Genomic DNA, 27,447 nt, shown 5'->3' with positions numbered 1-27,447 from the left:
AATGCAGGACATTAGCAAAGGTGGAGTAGGAGAAAGTAGAACAGCTCAATTCTCCTGAGTCATGTTCAGGAAATCCGAAGAAAAATCACAGTAAGTCTTTTTTCCAGACTAGGTCACTGTAAAGAGGAAGACAGAGAACTGAGGATAGTAGAGGTCCGATGCATGGACTGAATTGGACTTAGAATAGAGGCAGTCCCAAATAGTGGAGAGAGGGACCTAAGGGCTACAACAAAAGCAATCTGTTAGCTCCATCACTCCTGCTCAAGAACCAGATCATAAATTTATTGTGAACTGAAGGTGGGATTGGAGGTGAATGACCTTATAGTTGTGACTAGTCAAAGAACAACTGGGGGCTAAAGACTGTACTGGAAAAGGAACAGAAACAGAAACAAATAGCAAGAATAAGGCTCAGACCTTGGAGCACTCAATTCAGCACTCAATTTGGTCCAAATAACCAAGAAAGGGGAATCAGATCAATCTACAGTTTGTTTCCTCCAAACTGGAGTCAGGAGTTTCAAAGCTCAGAATGAAAAGGCAAAGATCAGCTTTTGACCCAAATTAGACCACTTAGAGTGCAAGGTTTTTCGATCCCTATCCTTAACCACCCTGGAGATGCTTAAAGAAAAGAGCAATTAATACCAAAGACAGTAGCAGGATCTCATAGGATATAGATCAGGACTGTAAAAGATCCAGATATTACCCCTCTCCCCTGAAGTTCACAGAGCCTCATCTAAATACAAATTCCCCAATTCCAGGACTAAGGTTGGAAGATTAAAAAAAAAAAACCAAGCAAAAAATCCTTCCAAAAAGAGCAACTATAGTGATGGGGTCACCTAAGATACAAAATCAGAAAAAGAGATTGATAAGAAAAAATATCAAAAGTAAAATTTTAAGAAAAACACAATTAGGACACAAGTTTAAGTACAATTCCTGGATGAAATAAGGTAAGACTTTTTAATGAACTTAAATTTTTCAAAAGATAAAAAGAATTAGAACAAGAGATAGAAAATTTTAAGCAACAGATTCTTTGAAAATTATCACAGACATGACCTAGGTGAAGATTCAACAGAGAATACTTTTGAAAAATTTATTAAAGGTGTGGTTTTAGGAAGATTAATTTAATAGTTGAGTGGAGGATGGATTAGAATGGGAGAGGTTTGAAACAGGGAGAGCAACCAACAGACTACTGTAATAGCCCAGGAATGAGGTAGTGGTAGTGTCAGAGGAAAGAAAGGGGTGCGTTTGAAAAATGCCAACAGGTCTTGGGGAAAAAAATGGCTGAGGGAGGGTGAAAGACACTGAGAAATAGGGAATGAAATCTCACTTGTGAGCCTGGGAAACTAAGAGTATGTTGACAATAATAGGAAAGTTAGAAAGAGGGAAGGGTTTGGGGAAAAAAGAGAATGAATTGAGTTTTGGGACATAATGAGTTTAAGCTGTCTACAGGACATCCAGGATAGTTTGAGATGCAAGACTATTGGTCAGTAGAGAGGTTAAAGGTGGGTAAGCTATTAGAATAATTGACACAAAGATAGTAAAGGAATTCAAGGCATCATCAAGTGAAATAGAACTGGAGAATAAGAGAAGAGGCTTAGTCCTGGTGGACACCACCTTTACTGGGGATGACCCAAATGAAGATTCAGCAGAGAATACTGAGCAATGGTCAGATAGGTACAAGGAGAACCAGGAGAGAATAAAGTCAAAGAAACCTTGAAAGAAGAGGATATCTACTACTATTAGTCTTTCTAGTCAAAGATGATCAAAGATGTTATCAAGGAGAAGAGGGGGATTGACAGTATAAAAGGTTTTAGAGAGGCCAAGAAGAATGAAAAGTGACAAAAGGTCATTAGATTTGAAAACTAAGGGATCCTTGGTAACCATGGTTTTTTTTGTTTTTTTTTATTCCAAAACAGTTTTCTTTATTGCTAAATTTAAACACCACTTTCCAGACATAAAACATTCCCCATACTGCTATCTATTTAATTCTGTACCTGCAATTCAAAGCTGCTCTCCTTTAAATTTCTAGTTGAATTTTTGAATTTAAATGTTACAAGCCTTGTAGAGATTATTACAATTATTACATTTTAGAAGTTTCTCTTTGCCCTTTCTATTTCTAAATGAAAAAACAAAAAAGGACTTCAGTGGGGTTGAGTTGTAAAACAATCAAAATTAATCCAGACTAAGCATGTCTCAAAATCATTGGCTACTTTTTTCATCTTGTGTCCATCCCTTTTGCCTGAAGATAATTTCCTCAAGGTCAGGTCTTCTGAAGCCTTGTTTAGTTCTGTTCTTTAGTTTGAAAGTTTTCTGCATTGTTGGTAATATCTTTAAATTTTGATTTTGCTTATTTCATTATGCATCAGTTCACATGACCCAGGATTCTAAGAAGACCTCTCAGCCTTTTCTGTGGTGAAATATTCCATTATATTCGCACATTATTTAATTCATGCACTTTCCAATTGTCTCAAGCTATCTAAAATAACCAAGATTCTAGTTAAATTTAATTTTCCCCCCTTTGGAAACAAGAAATATTTCCATTATTACCCATGAATTTAAAATATACTCCACCATAATTATTTTCAGAAATGTTAACAAACTTTCTTCCCACTCACCCATTTAAAATGCTACCATTATATCACACAAATCCCAATTTTTTCCAATAAATTTACCTTTCTAGATTTCACTGACCTCTTCTGATTCTATTCCAAATTTCCTACTCAGATCTGGTCTTTCCATAAAAAAATCTTCAAAATCTTCTACTGTATTAAATATCCATTTTTTCCCCATGTATCATTATACCCAGTTTTGCAGGGTATTTTATTCTTGGCTTTAAGCCCATGTCTTTTGCCTTTCTAAATATTTTATTCCAAGATTTCCTCTCATTTATAGTGGAAGCTGCAAAGTCTTGCGTGATCCTGACTGTCACTCCTTGATATTTGAACTGCTTGCTTTTAGATTCTTGTAATATTTTCTCTTTAACAAGGGGATCCATAAGTTTTGCTATGACATTCCTAGGTGTCTTTATAGGGGATTTATTAGAGGAGGTGACCTATGAATTCTTTCTATATCTATTCTACCTTCTGGTCCTAACAAACGTGGGCAGTTCTCACTTATGATTTCTTGAAATATAGTATCCAAGCTTTCGATTATATCAATATTTTCAGGGAGACCAATTATTTTTATATTATCTCTTTGTGACCAATTCTCCAAGTCAGTGGTTTTAGATACCAGATATTTCACATTTTCTTCTTCAAGTTTTTCAGTCTTTTCACATTGTTCTACCATTTCTTGCTGTCTCCTGGAGTCATTGAATTCTATTTGATCTATTCTTCTTTTCATTGACTCAATTTCTTCATTGATGTCTACCACTTTCTCTTTTAAGTTGTTTATTGTACTTCCAATTCTTTCTTCTAGATATTTTATTTCATTCTTTATGTCTTGCTTCATTTGTTTCTAGGAATGCCTGAAGTCCTTGAGGAAAATCCATTTCTTCCTTTACTGTAGAATTGCTTCCTTCTTCTGGGATATTTTTAGGTTTGATACTGGTTGTTGTTTTCATCTTTGGTGTATGTATTTCTCCAGATTTAATTTCTGAATTGGGGTTTTGTGTTAGGGTCCTATTATGTCCCCTAACATATTGCTTCTGGGTGGGTTGACTAGCCAAGAAGGGTCTTGCCTTTAATCCCTTGGGTTCTTGCACTGACTTCCACATTCTGTGATTATTGGAACTGTTTGGATCTTTGAGGTTTGTAAGTTAAATACTATTGGACTTCTTCCAGGTCTCAGAGTTCCTGAACCTGGGTTGTCTTGGTATATCTGTGAGTACCTATCACCACAGTATTCTTCTGGTGGGTTTTTATAATGGAAAAAAAATTACCTGGATGATTTGTGGGGGGGGGGGAGGAGAAAAGGGTCAGTTCTCAGACAGAAGTCACTGAAATGCAATTTCTCACTGGATTTCAATGAAGAGAGAAGCCTTTGGGGATTGTTGGAGCAGTTATACAAGAGATAGTTGGTCTTCTTTGAATCTCAAAAGTCCTTCAACTCTAGGAACTTCTTTGAAATGTTGGAGGAATTCTTGTCCAAATATGAGCTGCCTTAGATGACTTCTTCGGAACTATGAGACTCTTTTAACTACTCAAAAAGAGCAAGTTTGGAAGTTCCTCTTCTTTCTGGTATCAGAAGAATTCCTATTCCAAATTCAGTTTCCCAAAAAAAGTCAGGTCCAGTGATTTTTCAGACCAGAGGAAATCACAAGATTTGACAGAGTTGGAATTTACCTTTCTTCCTTGGTAGGCAAGCCACCTATCCAGCAAGGCTTTCCTTCACCCAAGTAACCATGTTTTTAAAAAATATTTTATTTCTATTAACCACGATGTACTTTTCCATCTTCTCACCCTAACTACAGGCCCAAATCAAGGGGGAAAAGACCATTATAAACATGTAGTCAATCAAAACAAATGTCTACACTGGTCATATCTAAGAAAAATTTAGTCTCATTTTACACTCTGTATCCTTCACCTCTTTATCAAAATGGGTAGCACATACACTCATTAACTCTCTGGAATCCTGATTGGTCATTACAATGGTAAAAATTCAGGACAATATTCAGAAAAGCCTGGAAAGACCTGCATAAACTGATGCAGAGTGAAATGAGCAGAACCAGAAGAACATTATACACATAAAAGCAACATGGAGGTAATAAACAACCATGATGGACTCATTCATTTCAACAGCACAATAATTAAGACAATCCTAAAAAGACTTATGATGGAAAATGCCATCCATATCCAGAGAAGGAACTCTAGAGTTTAAATGAAGACCAAAGCTTATTATCTTCAATTTTAAAAGTTGTCTTATTTATTATGTCATTTTTTTCTTTCTAATGTTTTCTTGTTTTCTTTTGGACATGATTTTCCTCTTACAACAAGATCAATATGGGCCAGGGGGAAGGGAAGAGGGGAAAGGAGGGAGGGAGAAAAATGTGAAACTCAATACCTTGCAAAAAATTATTGGTAAAAACTATCATTGCAGGTAGTTGGAAAAACAAATAAATAAAATATTTTTTAAAAATTCAGCACAGCAGTATTCCATCATAATTAGATAGCATTTCATCCATAATTAATCCATGTCCTAATTTATGGGAGAGTTATGGGAGAAGAATCAAGAGAATCAAGAGAAAGAATCAAGGGAAACAGTCATGTTTTCTAAAGGAAAAAAAGCTAGAGAGGGTATACTTAAGGAAAGGGTAATACTATTAAAGTTTGAAGGGAATTCTTGTAAGATAGATGAGGTTTGATAAAAGGCTATTATCAGAAGATCAGTTTCAATTGAATGATGACCTCAGAAATCAGATTTTAGACAGTTTAGAAGAGAATGGGAAGTGGAGACCCCTAGTACAGGTGACTTCCTGAGAGAGTTTAATGGAAAAGGGAAGAAGAGGTCTAGAAAAATAGAGATAAGACTAGCTGAGAGTTTTTTAAGAAGGAAGAATAAGTATTGGTGTGTTTATAGGCAACAGGGGTCTATGAGGGCCCTAGGGAAAGACTAGAAAATTAGGAAGAGAGGGAAGACTCAAGATTAGAGAGATAATAGGAATTATAGTAGAGTATATATTTAGTCAATGCTTGCTGAAGGATGTATATCATCATGATTGTTCTTGGCATTTAGTTTTGCAAGAGCACAAGATTGGCTAGGTTGCACAATGGATAGAGCACCAGCCCTGGAGTCAGGAGTACCTGAGTTCAAATCCGACCTCAGACACTTAATAATTACCTAGCTGTGTGGCCTTGGGCAAGCCACTTAACCCCATTTGCTTTGCAAAAACCTTAAAAAAAAAGAGCACAAGGTGGTAAGGTCACCATCTCTAAGGCAGCCAGGATTAAAGGGTTTGGGGGCTTTTTAGACAATGATCACTCCTCTACTCCAGAATAGAGTACTAAAGCTATATGTTCCTGAAAATAAGCTTGGGTTCTGTCTTAGAATAAAAAGAACCCTCTCAATCTTACCCAATCCTGTCTAATTCTAGATCCGAGGAAATAATTATGCAAAAGACTCAAACTGGACTTTGCTCACAGGTTAGAAATCGGGCAAATTGAAATTTCCCTTTGTTCTTATTAGGGTTTCTTAAAAACGCACTCCTGGTGATAATTGTCATCTGAAACTGAGAGGAAATGAAAAAAAAATAGGAAAACCTCAAGACTGAGAATCTACAAGGTTAAGAATAGTGGGTAGAAATGGTTTCTGGCCTTGGGCAAGCCACTTAACCCCAATGCCTTGCAAAAACCTAAAAAAAAAAAGAAAGAAAAAAAGAAATGGTTTCTAGAATGCCAAGATAAATCATGCAATCTGGAAATTTTCCACCAGCTTAAACCATGGTGAGAAGGTATACTTTACCAACAAGTCTTTCTTAAAGTCACTGTCCACAATTTGATTCAGTTGTCGAAGGGTATCCTCAACAAGATGACGCCGTCTGACTTTGAGATGAAGTTGAGGTGGTGTGTCTAATTCACTTGGTAAAAACTGAGCAATCCAAGAAAAAACAAATATTTTCCTTCATTTTTCTTTTTATCAATTACAACTCCTAGGAAAGGCTTCAACATTGTAATGCATTAGTTAATATATTATGGTCATGGCTACTCTGTTTCCAACCATTTAAGAGAAAGTAAAATGAAATATATTATTTTGTATTTATTGTTGAGTAACAAAAATAGCACAGAGAAGAATTGGCATTCAGTAAAATTTGAGAATATTCCACCATGGTGGCTGTCTAAAGGTTATGTTAGGCCCCATGGTAAATAAGAATTTCAAGATAAAGTCTGGTTACTCAAATGCAGGGTAATTATTTCTAGTAATTTTCAAAACATCCTAAGAGACTAAAAATTTCTAGTGCCTCTTTATGAAAATTTGGTTGTAAGTTCAATATGTTAGTGACCCATCAAAATAATCCCTCTATTTCTAAACTGTTGGTTTTTTCCCTTAAATTCTCTTATTGTAACAAAAATACCAATGAATAAAGCAGTAAATCTTTTTTTGTTAATATAGGTTTTCTAGACTTCAAACCATTATAGATATAATTTAGTTTGAAGGTATAGTGAGAGTAATAGCCTAAGATCCTTCCCAATGCAATGTCCAAAGGCACTGATACCATTCTTATTAGGACATCCTGCCATGAAAGCTGCCTGAATAGGGGGTAGGTTGCCCAGCTTCCCCATTCCTACTCCAGCAAAATTCTCAGATTCACACCAGATTAAATAATGATCAAGAAAGCCAATAAATGCTCAAAAGGCCAGCCAGAAACCTATTAAAAACTGGAAAGGGGACCCTTTTAGCAAAGCAAATACCAGTATGACTATAGAGGGGAAACATATAGCTTGTAAGGGTCTATATTCCGAGGTGGTAAGAGCAGATGGCTCTCTTGAGAAAGCCCTAGGGTGGAGGGCTTGGAAGCCTTAGGGAGCAGGATGGCAGGAGAAGTATCAATCTGTAGTGATCAGGGCATCCCAGATCAAGGGGCTCTAGAAGGAAATTCATAAGTCTTTTTAAAGCTTCAACTCTCAAACATATCAGTTTTAGGAGAGATATACCTAATCACTGTTTTTTTACAAAATCAATTAGATTTTATTTTCAGTTCATATCTGTCACTCCTAAAAAATATACCAATTCTTTCCCATCCATATACAATAATATGAATTGTGTTTATATGAATATTCCTATTTCTGCTCTTCTTTCTTGCATAATAATTAGTCCAGCTTGTCTTCTTTAACATATAAATATATAAATTAAGATTTACTCCTTGAATATTCTATAGTTATTTAATCTAGAACACATATTGGTGATGATAGTGAAGCAAATGGACATACATACATACTACCTTTGTTAAAACTGAATTTTCATCCAGTATTCTAATTTTGGAAGGCAGATTAAAGATAAAAGGAAAGTGAGCAAATATGACAGGATTGTTGGTTCCATCTGAAGACTCCTATAATTAAAGAAAAATATCAGTATTCATAAGCATTTGAAAAATGAGAAGCCCCACTCTATTATCCTATCTTGTCTGTCCCCTAAGTATTTTTGGGTTATCTTCTAAGTCAGGGGTTCTTAATCCATGATCCATGATTTTGTTTTATACTATATTTTGATATGATTGGTTTACTCTGTAATTCTAAATAATGTATTTTATGCATTTAAAACGATCTATAAAGGACATGCGAACAAAGATTTTATATATATACATCCAGAGAAAGAATTGATAATAGAAGTATGTATAAAATAATTTTACATTTATATATATGTGTATTAATACAAATAAATACATGTATACATATATCTATCTAACTATATATATATATATATATATATATATACATAAAAACACACCCCTATTTGTGTCTAATTATAACTATCTCTAGGGCTGGGGAGGGGAAGTAATAAAAAAAGAAATTTATTTGATAACTTTATTATATATTTAAAAGGAATAGCAAGTTGAACATAATAGATTTACAATCATCTTTTTTTATTACAGTGTTATAGAAATTCTTATTTTAGTCCATAAATTAAAAATAAATAAATTAAAATAAAATAAAAACATTCTGAGAAGTCCACAGACTTTACTGGAAGTTCAAAATTACACAAAAATGGTTAAAAAATTCCTGTTATCAATACTTTCAAAACCTGGAAATGCTTCTAAGAAGACAGTATATATGTATATATATATATATATATATATATATATATATATATATATATATATATATATATATATACATATATATATATATGGTAAACAAATGAGTCCTTTTAATGTATATTTGTATTTATTGATTCAATAATGAATCCAAGAAATGTTTCAACCTTGGCTTATCAAAGGCAAGAATCTAATAGCATAATAGGATAATTGTACCTTTAAAAGTTCAAATCCATAGAGTAATGTGAACTAAAGGGGCTATTATACTAATCATGAGATACTCACAGGATGCATTTTGAATCTTCTTAGGTCCATCTGGAAATCTACATAATGTAGGAGTTCATTGATGTAGAATGTAGTCTCTGGAACTTTATATTTAACCTTCTTGTTCACCTTAAACAGAACATGGTTTCTTATAAGCATATTTTTATATCAATAAACAGTATAATCTATTTTAATAGATATGAAATATTATTTATTGTTAAATTATATTAATTAATGACTATAGTAAAAGAGCAAACTAAAAAAGAACTAACCCACTAGGTTTATTTTTCAATATCATTACTGATGCCTTTTATTCTTTTATCACATTCATTTATCCCTTCTCCCTCTCCTAATTAGACAGTCATCCCTTATAACAAAGATGTAAAAAGGGGACGAAACCCCACTCAGTGACACTAAGCAACACATGTATCTTTCTGACATCTCCATTCAGATTTGCACCCCTTAGCCTAGGGCACTTACAGGCACTTTCTGGGACACCAGGAGGAAGTGTGGATTCAGACTAGTCTCCTGTAATTTTCTATTTACTTATACCTATGTCACTGGATCAAAACAATTAGTGGTCAGCCAGCCCTCTCAATTTTTTCATGAGGACACTGAGAGTCTGAGGTTTGAAAAGAAGTATCCAAATTCATGCAGATAGGAAGTGGTACTCAGGATTTGAATTCCTATAAATTTTATATGTGCATATAAATATTATAACCCATCTAATGATATAAATGAGAAACTAAGGTCCAGAGAATTTAACTAATTAGCCCAGTGTCACAAATGTAGTATATGATAGAGACCAAATTTGAACCCACTTCTTACAACTCTAAATCAAGTAAATAAACATTTATTAAGAACTTACTTTGGGCCAAGCATCATGCTAAACCCTGGAAATACAAAGAAAGGTAATAACCAATACCGGCCTAAAAAAAATCTCACATTTGAATAAAGGAGACTATGTTAACAGGCAAGCAAACAAAATAAATATGGGGTAAATTGGAAGAAACCTTAGAAGAAAGGGACTAGAGAAACTGAGGAAAGCTTCTTGCTAAAGATGAGATAATGACTGAGATTTAAAGCAGCCAGGAAAGCCAGGAGGGAGAGAAACCCAGGAATAGAACTCAGTTGGTCAAAAGATATGAAGCTGGGAGATGGAGAATTCTTCATCCTTTCTCAAAAAGCTTAGCACTTGGCTTACAATCTTCCCATCTATTCTAATGCTGCCCTAATACTTGGAGATTCCAATAAACATAGTGATGTTTCTTCAGTGGGGGAGAGTTGGGAGATGTGCAAGAACTAGCAAGGAGGCTAGTGCTGATGCATCATAGATTATGTGGAGGTAAGTAAAGTACAAAAAGCCCAAAAAGTGGGAAGGGGACAGATTGAGAAAAGTTTTAAAAGTCAAACAGAAGATTTTATATTTGATCTTGGAAGCAGTGAGGAGCCACTGGAGTTTATTGAGTACGGAATCACAATCTCAATTGTTTTAGGACAATCCGTTTTTTAAAACAGTATGTTTTTTTTCAATTACACGTAAAGACATTTTTAACATTTATTTTTTATATAAAATTTTGAGTTCCAAGTTCTCTCTCTCTCTCTTTCTCTCTCTCTCTCTCTCTCTCTCTCTCTGTCTCTCTCTCTCTCCCTCTCTCTCTCTCTCCTTTCCCTCCACCCTGCCTAAGATGGCAAGCAATTTTTGTATATGTTATACTTGTGAAATTCATGGAAAACATATTTCCATAATAGTAGGACAATCAATTAAATGGAAGATAGATGAGAGTGGGGAGAGATCTGAAGCAGGGATACAACCAGTGTGAAGTGTTAGGTGATGAGAACCTGCACCAGAGAGGAGGTAGTGTCACAGGAGAGGAGGGGGTGTATAGTAGAGATGTTTGGGAGATAGACAATATTTGGAATGGATTTGAGAGGGAGTGAGAGAGCCTGAGGACTAGAGAATGATATTTAAGGTTGTGAGCCTGTGTAACTGGGAGGGTGATAGTACCCTTGCCACTCTCTCCCCTCCCCTCCTCCCCTCTCTCTCTCAATCTCTCTCTCCTTCCTCTCCCCCCCCACTTCCACAGGAGCAATCAGGGTTGAGTGACTTACCCAAGGTCATACATCTATTAAGTGTCTGAAGTTGCCACTCTCTATCCTTTCTCATAGCACCTGATTTTCAATCTTTCCCTCCATTTCAAATCTGCCCTCATATTTGGAGACTTTGATAGCCATCTTGATCTTTTGTCAAATTCTCTATTCTCTTCCTGAAATAACTCCTTTGTGCCAAAGAAGGATCTCTCCATTTATATTTTATATATGTATTATTTATATATTAATCTGATCCTGGGGGTCCGATTCAATGGAAAATTCAAGAAGTCTTGAAGTATAAAACTTTGAGGGAAAAGAAAGGGGGAGGAATGGGGGAAAGCAAAGTCCTCCAGCAAAGCTAAGGGATTATTTCCCTTCCTTTTCCTTGTTCCTCTAAGGAAGAATGTATCATGTGATAGCCCCTGAAGGACCTCTAATACTACGAACTGATTACAAGCTGGGGCCATGCTTCACAACCTTCCTTGATCAGAGAAGTAAGCCCCTTTATTTTTGGATATAGGCATAAGTACTTCTCAAAGACCCTATCCCAAGGCCTTGAGTAAGACAAGGGTCCTACATTCCAGCTCTAAATTTCAATACTCAATACTTTGACCTTAGCCTATGACTGCCTCACTCAAACTACCTGGGAAAGAGATCTGAAATTTGGAAAAATTGTTTACAACATAAACTTTCTGAGTGACGGTGTCAGAGGAAAGGTCTAGAAGTGGCAATGAAGACCAGAGAGAACACTTTTCCTTCCTTTTGATCCAGGGTATAAGAAAGTACATTTAGTAATGGCAATGGTATATTGACTACATGTGGACATGGGCCTTTAGGGGCCATCCCATGGAGAGAAACTAAGCTCCTCTAAACATGTCTAGTGAGAGATTCAAGTGGGTCATTGCTAAAGGGCTTGCAATGAATGGCAAAGCAATTCCCTTACTGGGACCCTTGGTCAGAGAGACTTTCAAAGGAGAAACAACTTTCTCCTTCTCTTTTTCCCTTCTCCAGTGTGACCTGATCAGAGGACTATATTTTGACCAGACTGGTTAGAAGACATGGACCTTTAGGGAGAGGAAGGTGCAATGTATATTTGGGACTTTCACTATCTTAATGTTTTAAGACTTAATCTCCCAGGAATATATATATATATATATATATATATATATATATATATATATATATATATATTATATATACACATATATATGAGTTAAAGGATGATGGATGATATAAATCTTTGTCAAGAAGCACTTATCACTCTGTTTTAAGCATAAATTTTATGTGGAGAAAGTCCTACACTTGTTCTATTACTGTATATCAATTACCTCTCCAATCATACTTTTGGTGAGATCTTATACATTAAAAAAGAAAAATTCTAAGCTTTGAGTCATTTTTCCAGGGACTCTGGGATGGCAGATGTGCAAAAAAGAATCTTATTTCACTCTTTAGTGCCACTAGAGAGGACTTGCCACTAAGAAGGACTTGGTATCAGGCCAGAGAAATCCTTTAGTAGTTGGCAATATAGACCCTATCCCCTGGATCAGGATCAATCTATTCTTACACTGAAGAGGATGGCCAGGTATAATGCTTTATCTCAGGCTTCTGTGAAAGAATGAACATGAATTTGGACAACTTTGAGAGAAAGTGGAGACTAAAGGATCCTGGGATGCTTTGGTCCATGGAATCACAGAGAGTAGGACATAATAATGCCTCGATGTAACTGTCTTCTGTGAATGCAACAAATGAATGGAACATTAAGAAGAAAAGATCTAGGTCTAGGAAGAAGGGAAATTTGTCAGCAACACAATGGGGTTTCAAGAAAGCATAATATTAGAACTGTATGGAACCAAATTGGTTCTTAGGAGAAACAGGGCTGAGGTTGATGGGTGTAAGAAAATGGGGAGTGGATATAGAAAAGAGAGTTTTTGTCTAGGCTGTTGGCAACTCTGAAAAAATAGGAATTGGGAAAGAAATAAAGGAGAATTTGTTAACCATAGAATATATTGGATCTATTCACCTTCTTCCCCCTACCTTGTGCTAGTCTTACAGTGTACCTTACCCTGTGAAGCTTTTTCAGCATTCCAAGGAGAGCTTTGGTATTGGAATGGTCCTGATCACTGTCATGCCAAGATTGTAATTGAAAGCAGATGGTTTGTTTGAGCATCTGAATCAATGAGTTGAAAGAGGATTCCTCCAATGATGCCCAACATTTCTCTGAAGAATGTAAAGGTCACTTTTATTTATATACACACATGTATATATTTGCATACATTCATACATATACACATGACATAAATATATGTATATAAATATTCCTATATATTCTACATAAATATAGCCTTTATAAAATACTTTAAGATTTCCATCAAATTTTACTTACTCTCTTTTTTGACTTTCTAAAAACTCTTTGCTATTATTATTCTACTTTAACATGTGAGAAAATTGAGGTTGTGACTTGTCCAGGTTCACAGAGCTAATAAGTGTCTGGTGACAAGATTCAAATTCAGATCATTTTGACTGGGAGGCCAGCACTCTGGTCACTTCTCCGAGCTTATCATATCCCTGCCTCCTCTTCTTCTTTTGCTCCATGATCTAATACCAGCCTGGCTCCCTGTTACTGGTTAATCTGCTCCTTCATTAACTTCTTTTCTCCATAAAAGAAGGTTTTCCTCATGATTCTTTCCTGTATCTCACAATAATCTTATTCTTGCCACTGTCTCAACTCTCTAAGCTACATGGATAACTCTCAAAGTTTATTCAAACCCCAGCATCTCCCAAAATCAGTCCAGTATTTCCAACTTATTGTTGGATTATCTCTACCTTGGTGCCCTCACATCTCAAACTTATACTATTCAACTGAATTCATCACCAACACCTTCACATCAGCTCTTCTTCCTAATTTCCTTATTTCTTTGAATGGAATGTTATGGGAGAGTCCTGAACTTGTTCTACCTTCTATATTTACTAGCTCCTAAATTTAAAAACCACAAATTTTCAGAATCAAAGTTTACAAAAGAGGATCATAAAACTTGGAGTTACCTACATCATAGGACTGATATGGGGACCAAATAATTTAATTGCATATAAAGCACTCGCAAATCTTTTTAAATATTTTAAAAGCTGCATTACTATCAGCTAATATTATTTTAAAATTGTATTTAATTTTTGATTTATGAAATTAAATAAGCGTATAACATAGTATAATAGAAAAGATGATTGAACAAAAAGTTGCAAATCTATTATCTACAACTTGCTATTTTTTAAACATATAGTTATCATGTAAATTTCCTTTTTTCCTTTTTTTCTTCTCTTCTTATATGAATGAATATACATATATGGATATATATGTGTGTGTGTGTGTGTGTGTGTGTGTGTGTGTGTAGAGGGGAGTATAAAACAATTCTATGCATATTTTTATTTATCAGTTCTTTCTATGGATGTAAATAGTATCTTTCTTCATATGTCCTTCATAGTTAATTTGGACATTTATAATCATCAACATCAATATTCATTCAAAGTAATTCTTTAAAAAATATTGTTATTACTATATACAACATTCTCTTGGATCTGCTCCTTTCACTCATTATTATTATTTTTTTTTAGGTTTTTGCAGGGCAAATGGGGTTAAGTGGCTTGCCCAAGGCCACACAGCTAGGTAATTATTAAGTGTCCGAGGCCGGATTTGAACTCAGGTATTCCTGACTCCAGGGCCGGTGCTCTATCCACTGCACCACCTAGCCACCCCCCACTCATTATTATTTGATGCAAATCTTTCCATGGTTTTTTTCAAGATCATTGAGCTAAGATTATAAATGGTACCAACACTCCCTTTGTTACACAGACTCAGAAGTATATATTTAGTTTCTCACTTTCATAACTCATATCCACTTGGCAAGTCCTTTCAATGATTCATTTATAATGTATTTTGCTTTGATCCTCTCTTATGAATTTTTGCCTTTATTACTTCTCTCTCTACTATTCTCCTACTTCTGCTGTAACTGCATTTATCTTATCCAAATCCTATACTTGTTTCATGAAAGATAAAATGCTGACCCATTCCCAAAGCCTTTCTTGATAGTCAATAACTTTGTTATCCTCCCTAAAAAAAAATTTTATTTATACATCTTTTAGGCACTTATCCCATTCTAACTTTTGCTATAATCCTCCTACACCTCCCATAGTGCTGTACATTCAGTAGGTACTCAAACTGATTTCTTGAATTTACTTTAGTTGAATAAATAGCCTATAGATGATATACCTTTCACTGACAAAATCCCCCTGGAATTAAAAATAAAATCCAATTATCTAATAAAGCTCATTGAAGACTATTTTCTCATATGATTCTTTTATTATTTTAAAGACTAGTAAAGTTAAAGTAATTGTATTCTTTATCATGAGTAGAATACAATTGATGTTAAAGTCTAGGTTAATAGGAATACTTATTTATGGAAGACTCCAAAATAAGCCAAACTAAATATAACTGATCTTACCCAGAACTTTTGAAGACCGGTCACTCATTTTACAAACAGCTTTTGCAAATGGGACCACTAGTGAGTCCCAGTTCACATTTGTATGCATTACAGGACATTCTGGAAGTAGAAGGAAAATTAATAAAGCTTCCTGATGAGGAGTATCCAATGGAAGGCTCTTGAGCATGTAATCTCTGAGACATGAAGTTATCTGTAGTCAAAAACATATTGAGAAAATATTCAAATAACAATGTTTTCTAAATAACAAGGTAGAATGACTGAAACAGGGAAAACTTAAGTCACACAAAGTAAACTATAAATCCAAAATTACTACAGAGTCTTTCCAATAGAATTGTTCATGCACTGTTATAGACCTTAGCTGTTTTAATAATTTCCTTAGAGTACTACTGCATTTCTTTGCTTTCAATACAGCCTCCCATCTTTGACCGACCATCATTGATTAATACTGTCACTGAACTTTTTACTGAATATACTTTTTCTGTATACAAAAGAAAGGTGTCCTATACTATTTATAAAGAGAGGCAGTTCAACTGTACACCATAACAGCAACATGGGATTGATGATCATTCTCAATGGACTTGCTCATTCCATCAGTGCAGCAATCAGGGACAATTTTAGAGTATCTGTGATGGAGAATGCCATCTGTATCCAGAGAAAGTACTGTGGAGTTTGAACAAAGAGCAAAGATTATTGCCTCTAATTCTTAAAAAATAACCAAAAACCCCATTATCTTATTATGTAATTTTGCTGTCTCTTATATTTATTTTTTTTCCCTTAAGGATATGATTTCTCTCTCAACACATTCAATTTATTATTTGTTTGTTTGTTTTTGTTTTTTGTTTTGCAAGGCAATGGGGTTAAGTGGTTTGACCAAGGTCACACAGCTAGGCAATTATTAAGTGTCTGAGGTCTGATTTGAACTCAGGTACTCCTGACTCCAGGGTTGGTGCTCTATCCACTGTGCCACCTAGCTACCCCAACACATTCAATTTAGATCAATGTATAGCATAGAAACAATTTAAAAACTAAGAGACTGTCTTCTATGGGGGGTGGGGGGAAGGAAGCATGATTAGGGAGAAAATTGTAAAATTCAAAAATAAATAAATAAATTTAAAATAAGAGAGAGAGAGAGAGAGAGAGAGAGAGAGAGAGAGAGAGAGAGAGAGAGAGAGAGAGAGAGAGAGGCAGTTCAGTCTAATGGCTTTAGAACTGGAATTAATCAGGTATACCTGAAGTCAAGTCCTGTCCCTGACATATGCTAGATGTGTGACCCTTGCCAAGTTGTAGCCAGCAGTGCTCAGAAAATGTCAAAGACTAAAAATCACAGAGGAGTGCTTTAGTTGGAAGGAATTTCTTCTCCTAGGCGCTCCCTAAATTGACAACATAACAGGGACCAAAAATTTAAAAAATACCATTTTTTTCTTTAAGCAATGCCTCCATGATTTTTAAAAACAACTATTTCCCTTAGAAATCAACCTAAAATATTGTGATGTGCTAAATCTGAAAATGGAATCTGGACTTCTGCCAAAATGGCCACCTGAAGGGAAGGCAGACTGCCTAGCTCCCATAATCTACCTAGTGCAGTGTAATGGGAAGTTTATACAAGATAGAACAGTGAAAAATCACAGTAAGCTGTTTCTTCTAACTCATAAATGTACAAATGATCAGTCAGAAGCTTATAGGAAATTGGAAAATGAATCCCTTCACCAAAGGAGCATTAGAATCTGGAAACACAGCAACACTAGTGGGCTTCCATGAGACAATCCCCGGTGGAGACCGTGGGGATCCCAGAAGAGTCAATAGGCAGCATAATGATGCTGGCCAAAGTAATATCACAGTGCCCAGCCTGGGACAACCCAAGCTCTTGAGCTTAGTGGTGCCTAGAATCCTATTCTGATTTGCCAGAGTGGACCCTGAAGAACCAACACTCTGAATCTCCATGATACAGGCTACTAATCTTGAGAAATGGAGATCTGCTAAAAACCAAACCTAAACCAGTGAACCTATGTCAAGACCACAAAGGATAGACCACCCAACCAAAATGATATCAAGGGGGCAAAGTGTAGCTTTAATATAAAGCACTAATTCAGAAACTAAACCTGGAGAGATGAGTAAATCAAACACCCACCTCTATGAAAAATTATTGCAGATTCTCTAAAAGAAGAAACTTTTCCTTAAAGAAATTCAAAAAAACTGATTTTCCAGAAGAACTACATTAATATGTTTCTAGTTTCAGAAGAACTGTATTCTATACTGTTAGCTCATCAGGATGATGAGAAAATGTTGTGCTTCCTACTCTCCCCACACATTGCAAAGGTGAGTATAATCCTATACCTCCAATATATTTGTAATGGAATAGAGGACATTCAAGCATTTCTAAGGGGGGAAAATACTAGAGCTGAGTAGGATACAAAAACAAGAATTCAAACACAAGATTATACAATACAAATATAAGAATTCAGAGGAACCTAAAAAAGATAAATCTATTTGAGCAAATGGAAAGGGCTATAAAATGCAGTGTTAATATTCTTGCTAGTAGGGGGGGAAAAGCAAAGTCACTTTAGAACATTTTTATCTTAAAAGATCATTGTGGGAATTATAAAAGAAAAACAGGTGGGGGTGAGTTGGTTCTATTTTGAGGGTTTGAAGAAGGAGAAGAAAAGGGAAGATAAAAGGAAGACTAGACTAATGTAGAAAAGAGTAAGGAAGGGACTGAACTTGCTATTTTTGATTGGGCTATGTGGAAAGAGTCTAAAACATGAATGAATGTACAGTAATGGACTGGTATCAGATGGATTTTATTCATCCAAAATGAACAAAGTCAGGGTGAATACAATCATAAAAATTTATTTGTGAAACTTCATCTCAAAATCAGCAGGAAATAGATGGAATGGATGGGTTAAAAAGGTAGATAATACAGGGGAGGCAATAATCACAAACAAAACAAACTTCTTGATGAGGATAGGTGGTGGTAAGACAGGTTTTCTCTGTGTGTGTGTGTGTGTGTGTGTGTGTGTATGTTTGAAGAAAACAAAAGAAGTATATTCTAAAGGAGTGAATTGGATTATCTCTTAAGATTCCAGGAGAATGACTGAACAAATTATGGTATAAGAAAGTAATGGAATATAATTGAGGCATAAGAAATGATGAGACAATTTTAGAGAATCCTGGGTATTATGAACTGATAATGAACAACAAGAACCAGGAAAACTATTTATATTTTTGTAGGGAGATCAACATTTTGAAGAATTAAGAACTCCCAGGGGCAGCTAGGTGGTGCAGTAGATAGAGCACCGGCCCTGGAGTCTGGAGTCCCTGAGCTCAAATCTGACCTCAGACACTTAATAATGACCTAGCTGTGTGGCCTTGGGCAAGCCACTCAACCCACTGCCTTGCAAAAACTTAAAAAAAAAAGAATTAAGAACTCTGATCAAAGCAATGCCCAGTCATGTCTTTAAAGAACCTGTAATGAAACATGTTACCTCTTGATAGAGAAGTGATAGATGCAATGTTCATCAGCATGTTTTAAAAATAAGTACACATATACACATATACACCTACTAAAATATAGATTACCATTCTTGTAATCCAGTCTTTCTGTATTAATTCCTTAAAGACGTCTCTTGACATTTGTAGGTCAACATCAATAGGAATATTATCTGTTCTTTGAAAACAAAAAAACAAAAATCATTTCACAGATGAACCAGAGACATATTCAAATACAATGTACTAATCCAGTTGGTAATGTTTATATATATAAATGAGGTGTTGGGAGAGGGATGTTACATCTCCAGATGCAATTTTTCTTCTAAAGCTTATAACTTTCCAGATTTGTTTCTAGCCACCTCTACTTTCTGTGGTCTAGACTCCGGTCATCATCCTCATCTCTCCCCAGCCCTGAACCTCACAACCTGGAACTTTGCTAAGCTTTCTCCTTAACTTGCTTGAAACAAGGACTTCATGCTACTTCCAGTCCATCTCTACACATGATTGGTGTATGTCTACTTTCACTCTGTCTCCCAAATATACCTCCTTCCAATTTTTTGTATACTGCTCCCTCATTAGAGTATAATTTTTTTGAGGGCACAGGCTCGCTGGCTTCTTTGAATTTATATCAACAGGAAGTCTTGCACATAGTAGTAAATGTTTTCTGATTAAATAACCCATTTAACATTTTTGTGCTAGGCTTTTTTGTTCTTTTATTTCAAAGAAAATTCTTCAAATGTCATGAAAACTCTGCTCTCTCTTGTTTATTCACAAATTGTTTGCTTATCCAGAAGTCTGATAAGTAATATATTGCATATTCTTCAAATTTTCTTCAAATATCTGTCTTTATTTCTAGGTCATGTATCCATTCTGACTTTATTTGGTAAATGATGTAAGCTATTGGTCTATGTACAAATTTTACCGTACTGCTTTCTGGTTCTCCCAACAATTGTTTTTTACCAAATAATGAATTCTTATTCCATAATCTCAAGTCTTTGTGTTTGTCAAATACAAAGTTACTATATTTATTTGTGACTGTAAATTATATGTCTACTCTGTTCCACTGATCTACCTTTCTATTTCTTAGCCAGTACCAGACAGTTTTGGTAATTACTGTCTTATATTATAAAGATCCTTTACATTTTTTCATTATTTCCTTTAATATTCTTGACTTTTTGTTCTTCCAGAGGAATTCTGCAATTATTTATTTTGGAGGGTATTTTAATTGGTATTGCATTGAAAATTGTTAATGTTTAGAAATTCTTCTGAATGTTCTCAATCTATCTGTCAACAGCCTTTGTTGCAGATGTCTTTGTACCTGTATCATACTATGTAAAAAGAAAGAATACTCTTCTTCAGGTAACTATGTGATTCGGTGAATGGACTAGACATGGAGTCAGGAAGGCCTGAGTTCAAATCTAGTCTCAGATACTTATTAGTTGTGTGATCCTCAAGAAGTCATTTAAACTTTGTCTGCCTAAGTTTCCTGATTTTTAAGATGGGGATAATAACAATATCTCCATCTCCCAAGGTTGTTGTGAGGATAAAGTATGATGATCATTATAGAGTGCTTTGCAAATCTAAAGCACTTATAAATGCTCGCTTATTCCATTTAATGAAATAAAATATCATGAGTATTACCTTTTCTTCAAAAAACTGGCAGTCAGACAAGCAGAATGTGAAAATATCTCATGGATTTCCCTAAGTGAGGAAGAATACAAAGGTTAATTAAAACAAACTACAAAAGCATATTTCCAATTTTCAGGATCTTTTATATAAATTATTATCCACAGCTTTTCTATGTTGTAGGCAATAGACAATCATATATGTGAAGTCTAAAATATAATATGATTTGAAGAATTTATTTTTAATATGTACAAGCATTTGTTGCTTTAGCCAAGAGACCTACTCCACCTCCAAAATTTTGTTTAAATCTAGAGTTGTGAGAACAGCTAGATAATGCAGTGGATAGCGCACTGGCCCTGGAGTCAGGAGGACCTGAGTTCAAATCCAGCCTCAGACACTTAATAATTGCCTGGTTGTATGACCTTGGGCAAGTCACTTAACCCATCTCCTTAAATAAATGCCATTTTAAGAAAATCTAGAGTTGTGAATATAAGATGGTCAAAAAACAAAAATTAAATTTTACAGGGAAAAATTAACTTTCTTACTTAGAAGATTTAGTGCCATAAAAAACCCAAGATATTATTTAATTTCCCTTTATCTTTTACAGATGAGGAAATCAAAGCCCAGAAAAGATTCTGTCATTTGCTCAAGGACACAGAGGTAGGGAGACTTGAATACTGAATCTGTGACTTGAGAGCTATTATGCTTTAGAGCATATCATAATGTCTCCTGGTGTTTGGGTTTTTCGACATTTTACTGAGCAATTGTAGATAGTCAAGGACTTTGAATTATTGCTATTTATCACTGTCATCATCAACATCAACATCTAAACCTGACTGTATCCTTGGGAAGGTCATTGGATCATCCTGGGCTTCAATTTCCTTTTCTGAAAAACGAGAAGGGGCAGTTCAGTGCAATGAAAGAAGCATTTGATTTAAATTTGATTTAAAGTTAGAGGTGACTCACTTCCCTGCCATTTCTAAGTCAATGATCTTATTGATCAAATGATCTGCTGAAGTTCTTTCATAGCAAAAATTTAGGAGCCTATTTTTCTGAGGGAATTCACAGCAAATGATCAATTTTCTCTCTTTTTTTTCCTTTTCTTTCTCTGTCTTTAAGTATTTACATTTAAGATATTGTACTCCCCTGGCACAGTCTAAAACCCCATTTAACAAAGAGAGAAAATGACAGAGTTCAAAACTACCTGTTTGATTCCTCAAATTCTTCACTTCCGATTTTCACCGTGGTCCATTTCTCAATCAGGGTTTGGTTTATGCAGCTGATTTGACTTCTTTCAGTGGTACATGAAGAATTAACATCCTCCAAGAGGAGAAAAAGAGATTAAAAAAAAAGGTGAACATAAATTTACATCTTAGGGTATTGCAAATGATACTAGCAAAACTGACACTTTATGAAGCAACCAGAAGTGGTTTCTTTGATATGTCCAACTTCGCATTTATTAAGTCATTTAGCATTTATTATGATAACCTAAAGCCAAATGAACTAAATGAGTAATGTCTCAAGCATTTCCTGGAAAGGAAAAGTTTTTTAAGTAATTATTTTTGAAAGTGCCAACTCTTGGCAAAGCATTCTACTTCACCTTCCAAAGTCTTTGTCAAGAAGCAGGAAATTTTACATCATTTCTTTACTAATCATGTTCCTGATGCCAAAATGAAGCTTCCTTGAAGAAAGATATGTCTATTCAAATCATGTTTATAAGTGAAAAAACACTATGTAGATGAATCACTATTTGTCTTTAAAAGAAGATTAAATATTAATGGTAGGTAGGATTACTAAGCTTTTAAAAAATTGAAGTTGTGATCTCAATGTGACAAATTAAGGTAGAAATAGGAGCTTGTGGAATGTATATGGATTTACTTTTTTTGTAAGGTTTTTTTTTTTTGCAAGGCAATGGGGTTAAGTGGCTTGCTCAAGGCCACACAGTTAGGTAATTATTAAGTGTCTGAGGCTGCATTTGAACTCAGGTCCTCCTGATTCCAGGGCCGGTGCTCTATCCACTGAGGCACCTAGCCACCCCTGGATTTACTTTTAAAAATGTAATATGATCTATTTTATTTTGTAAATTAATTTCCAACCGATTGTAATCTGATTTCATTAGCACTCAGAAGTATTATAGGAGGCATGCAGACTGTAGGCTGTCTGTTTGAGTCCTATAAGGTATAAGGAAAATATAGTCTTAGAAAATTGTCTGGAAGCATTGAAAGGTTAAATGATATGCCTAAGGCTACAAAGCAAGTGGATCAGAGATAGAGTTGAATTGGGCTCTTATTGACTCTATGGTCAATTTTTTAGCCATATGCTAGGCCATGTTTCCTCTCTCCTAAACAAAGACAAAATTAAAATGTGTCATCTAGTGTGCATTCTCTATATAAATATTTTGAATTCCACCCCCAATGTAATGACAAATTCTTCTATTATAAAATAGATTTTTGGTTGCTTATACTTAGAACAAAAATAACTGAAGAATTTCTTAATCTACCAATATCAATTCAATACCCATGAGAAAAAGAATTTATTTTTTTAAAAATGCTAATAGAGCACAGTCAATCTTCTTTATGTTTTGAAATAGAAAAAAATGTGAATAGGAATCCATAAGGATAAAACAATGCTTTAAATACTTCCCTGAAAAGCTGAGCAAAGAGTTAACAAATGAATCTGAAAGCACAAGAGACATACCTCTGGCTGGATAGTGGTCACAAAATTAGCATTTGCTCCAGCAAAAATGTCTTTCACTTGAACATCTGTAAAGTCTGAAAGAAGGACATCAAACTCAGCTGGTGTATACTTGAAATCAAGGAACCGTCATGAAACAAGGCTGATATACTAGGATGTAAATTAGATGATGCTTATGTGGGGTGGCTAGGTGGTGCAGTGGATAGAGTACCGGCCCTGGAGTCAGGAGCACCTGTGTTCAAATCCAGCCTCAGTCAGTCATTTAATAATTACCTGTGTGGCCTTGGGCAAGCCACTTAACCCCATTGCCTTGCAAAAAAAAAAAAAAAAAGAACTTAAAAAAAAAAAGATGATGCTTATGCCCTTGAGTTATGAACTTCATAGAATCATGAATTTATAGCTAAAAAGGGCTTTTAAAGTTAAATAGCCCAATTATCTCATAATATAGATGAGAAAATTGATCAGAGAGGTGATAGAATTCGCATTGTCCTAGGTAGCATTTTTGGGCCAATATTCATACCCTGGCTTTTAATTTCAAATATTTTGCCCTTTCATTGTGAATTATGAGTCCTTTAAAATTTTATAAATGAATGTAAAATTAAGGAAAGGACAACACATTACTTGTAGATTTGTGGACTGGTCTAACTAATCTGGAAAGCAATCTGGAGTTATTCTAAGAAAATGCCTAACATTTTCATATTCTTTGTCCCAGAGATATCATTGTTAGGCATATTTCCCAAGAAGGTCAAAGGAAAATAATTACTCAATACAACAAAATGTATACTTTTTGTAGTTGCAAAGAATTGGAAACAAGATTGATATCATTGTTTGGGGGGGAGGACAAAACAAATGAAAAATCAAAGCAATGGAATCTCACTGCATTATTAGAAACAATGAGTATAAAGAAAGCATAGGCCTTCTCTAGTATGGGGTGGGACACAAAGGAGACAGTTCAGAATTTAAAATGTAACAAAAAGTAAATTTAATAAAATAAAAAGGAAAAAGAAGAAGACATATGTAATTCAAAGTAAGCAGAACCAAAAAAAAAAATGTACTCAATGTCTATCAATAACCATGTAAAAGGAAAGAGCAAAAACCAACCCTCAGAGGTGTATAATTATAATGATCAAACTTGACTCCAAAGGAGTCAAGCACCTCCCTCCCTTCTTTGCAGAAATGGGTATGTATATATGGGTTTTTTATTCTTTGTTAAGAGGCACAGCTAATTAGATGTGAAGGAAGAGGAGTATATTTGGAAACAAAGGTAATGTAAAACCAAATGTTTTCTGTATAAACTTTGAAACAATGAAAGACAGATTTCTTGATTACAGAAATCATTGCATAAGAGAGTTCATAAAATTCAGAATTTAAAGTTCTTAAGCAAAAATAGTTTTGCAAGATTTTGAAGTAAGAAACTGAAAAAACCCTCTCTTTTGCAATCAAAAAAGCAAAAAATCCCTACTTCTCCTTCTTACCACTGGAAGAAACCAGGTTGCTAATATTGAAGTTCTGTTGTAGGTTGTCTGGTTGCAAAGGGCTGTTCAGGTCCTTTTGAGATCCACAACCAAAAGATACCACCTGCCCAGTGGTGCAGGAATATGCAAGAGTGTGATTACTATTGGAGAAATAACAAATTATGAATTCATTATATTACCTGTTTTTTATTCTAAAGAAAGGCAAAATTTCTTAGCAATACAGTAGCAGGCATAGTTTATAAACTGTACCTATGGCCATATCAAAATTTCATTCCTAGAGAGATAAAACATGAGAAATTGGAGGAGAAAAAGCACCTTTTGGGGAACATCCAGGAAAGATCATCCAAAGGCAGTAGCAGTTGGTTATTCCAAATAGTATAGACAGGAGGGAAGGAATTGGAGTTCTGCCTTTGCAAAGATGCAAATTCAACTCAATTTGATAAAACATGTTATAAGTTTCTTCAGTATACTGTTGGGACTGTACTAGACACAAGGGATACAAGATGAAAAAATAACATGTCTTCAACCTTATTATTATCATCTTTAAAGATAGACGATCTCTAAACCATCAGACTTTTACTGCCTGTAGTTACCATGATATCAAGTCCAAAATATTTATACATTAGCTCTCAATATGTGCATTTTACTAGGTACTGTATGTTACCTTAAAGATGGTCCACTTAATTCAAATGATTAATTTATTTATTTTGTGTGGGGGTCTTTTTAAGTATTTTTTTTTGCAAAGCAATGGGGTTAAGTGACTTGCTCAAGGCCACACAGCTAGGTAATTATTAAGTGTCTGAGGCCGAATTTGAACCCAGGTCCTCCTGACTCCAGGGCCGGTGCTCTATCCACTGCGCCACCTAGCCACCCCTGGTTTTCTTTTTTTGATTTAATTTTTCCAATTACATGCAAAGATAATTTTAAACATTCATCCCTTTGCAAATCTATGAGTTCTACATTTTTCTACCATCCTCCCTTCCTACTCTCTTCCCCATGGTGGGGAAAAATTTGGTAAAAGTAGTACATGTACAATCATGTTTAATATATTTCCATATTAATCATGCTATGAAAAAGGTATTAGAATAAAGGAGGAAAAAATCCATGAGAAAGAAAGCAAAAACAAAAAAATTAAAAAAGTGAACATAGTAATACTAATGATTTTAAATACTTCAATTGAACTGAGTGAATGATGAATAAAATTTCCATCAGAATTAGGTCTTAGAAGATTTTATTTTATTTTTATCTAGAAATTATTTATAGTTGAATTACACTAGTATAATACCTGTTTCATTAGGCTTTCCCCAAAACACTACAGATACTATTACTATATCTTTCAGAGTCAGTTTTAGCTGAAGAGATGATTTATATAGTATTAAGAGAAGCAGCAGATTCTTTTCCCGATGTTGCTGAAGAAAAACTGGGAGAAGATGGAAAGAGGATAGAGCAATTCTTTTTATGAATAGAACTAGCTTAACCTTTACCTTGCAAATGCAAAAAAAGGGGGGTGGTTACAAAGTATTGCAATGACTTTTTAATTTTGTAAATTACATGGTATAACACTATTTTCTTAGAATTTTAATCATTTACTTTTCCAATGAGGCTTAAGATAACTCTGGTGGTAATTATCCTCACAGCTAAATTAAATAAAATAATTATCTATATATTTTATTATTGATTTCTCTATTGATAAATTATGTATTCACTAACTTTAATGTTTATTTGAGCTTATGACATTGAGGGAATTGACATAAATAGAGAGATCTTTCCTAATGTCTATTAGGAAAGAAAGTTGTAAATAAATAAAACTTAATGAATTAGTGGAGACTCATATTAGTTGATTAAGAATCAAGTTGAGGGGTGGCTGGGTGGCGCAGTGGATAGAGCACCGGCCCTGGAGTCAGGAGGACCTGGGTTCAAATCCGGTCTCAGACACTTAATAATTACCTATCTGTGTGGCCTTGGGCAAGCCACTTAGTCACTTAACATTGTTTGCCTTGCAAAAACCTAAAAAAAAAAAAGAGTTAAGTTGAAATTTTATTAACTGAGTAAATACACACGTATATCCCTGAATTACTATAGAGTTCAGGATAATAAAGAGTAATGTAGTAGAAACAGTGAGTTGAGTCATTAGCCTAGATTTAGTCCTGCTTCAGCAGCTCCAAAAGTGAGTTCTGAGTCATGAGTTTGGCTTCCAGGAGCCCTGTGAACCTTCTGAACACACAGGTATGCATTTGGTTTCTTTTTTATCCCTAGAGAAAATTCTTGGAAAATGCATAAATTAAATTTAAAAGACAAAAAAGCATTTCTTAAATGACTATTACAGTTGAGTTGCTTAAGATAATTATCTGGAACAAACTAGTCCCTCCTTTCAAATAGTTTATATTCTACTGGGGCAAATTATTTACAGAAGGATTTACAGATGATTTCACTGGTAGAGAGAACTGTCTAGAAATGAAACTCTTTCTACTAATACAGGCTGACACTTTGTGACTTATTCTTTTAGAGAGTTGGCTAAAATGCTTTAAAAAATAAACATGAGAAATTGGAGGAGGAGAAAAAGCACCATTTGGGAACATCAGGAAAGGTCATCCAAAGGCAGTAGCAGTTAGCTGTTCCAAATACTGTAGAC

The 27,447-nt window shown here is 34.8% G+C and overlaps 1 protein-coding gene across 1 annotated transcript in view; it reads right to left on the bottom strand.

Moving 5' to 3' along the window:
* LOC141517292 (putative E3 ubiquitin-protein ligase HERC6) overlaps positions 1-27,447 on the bottom strand; it is a 69,089-nt gene that overhangs the window by 18,657 nt on the left and 22,985 nt on the right. Inside the window, 10 exon segments of the mRNA XM_074228139.1 lie at positions 6,397-6,522; positions 7,871-7,981; positions 8,972-9,079; positions 13,104-13,258; positions 15,535-15,724; positions 19,111-19,198; positions 20,662-20,721; positions 21,851-21,966; positions 23,344-23,417; positions 24,816-24,955. Of these exon segments, the coding sequence (XP_074084240.1) occupies positions 6,397-6,522; positions 7,871-7,981; positions 8,972-9,079; positions 13,104-13,258; positions 15,535-15,724; positions 19,111-19,198; positions 20,662-20,721; positions 21,851-21,966; positions 23,344-23,417; positions 24,816-24,955 (1,168 nt within the window).

Source organism: Macrotis lagotis, chromosome 3 (assembly GCF_037893015.1).
Source record: "Macrotis lagotis isolate mMagLag1 chromosome 3, bilby.v1.9.chrom.fasta, whole genome shotgun sequence".
Taxonomy (NCBI): Eukaryota; Metazoa; Chordata; class Mammalia; order Peramelemorphia; family Peramelidae; genus Macrotis; species Macrotis lagotis.
The sequence above is the reverse complement of the archived record's forward strand: the minus strand, read 5'-3'. Positions and strand labels throughout refer to the sequence as shown.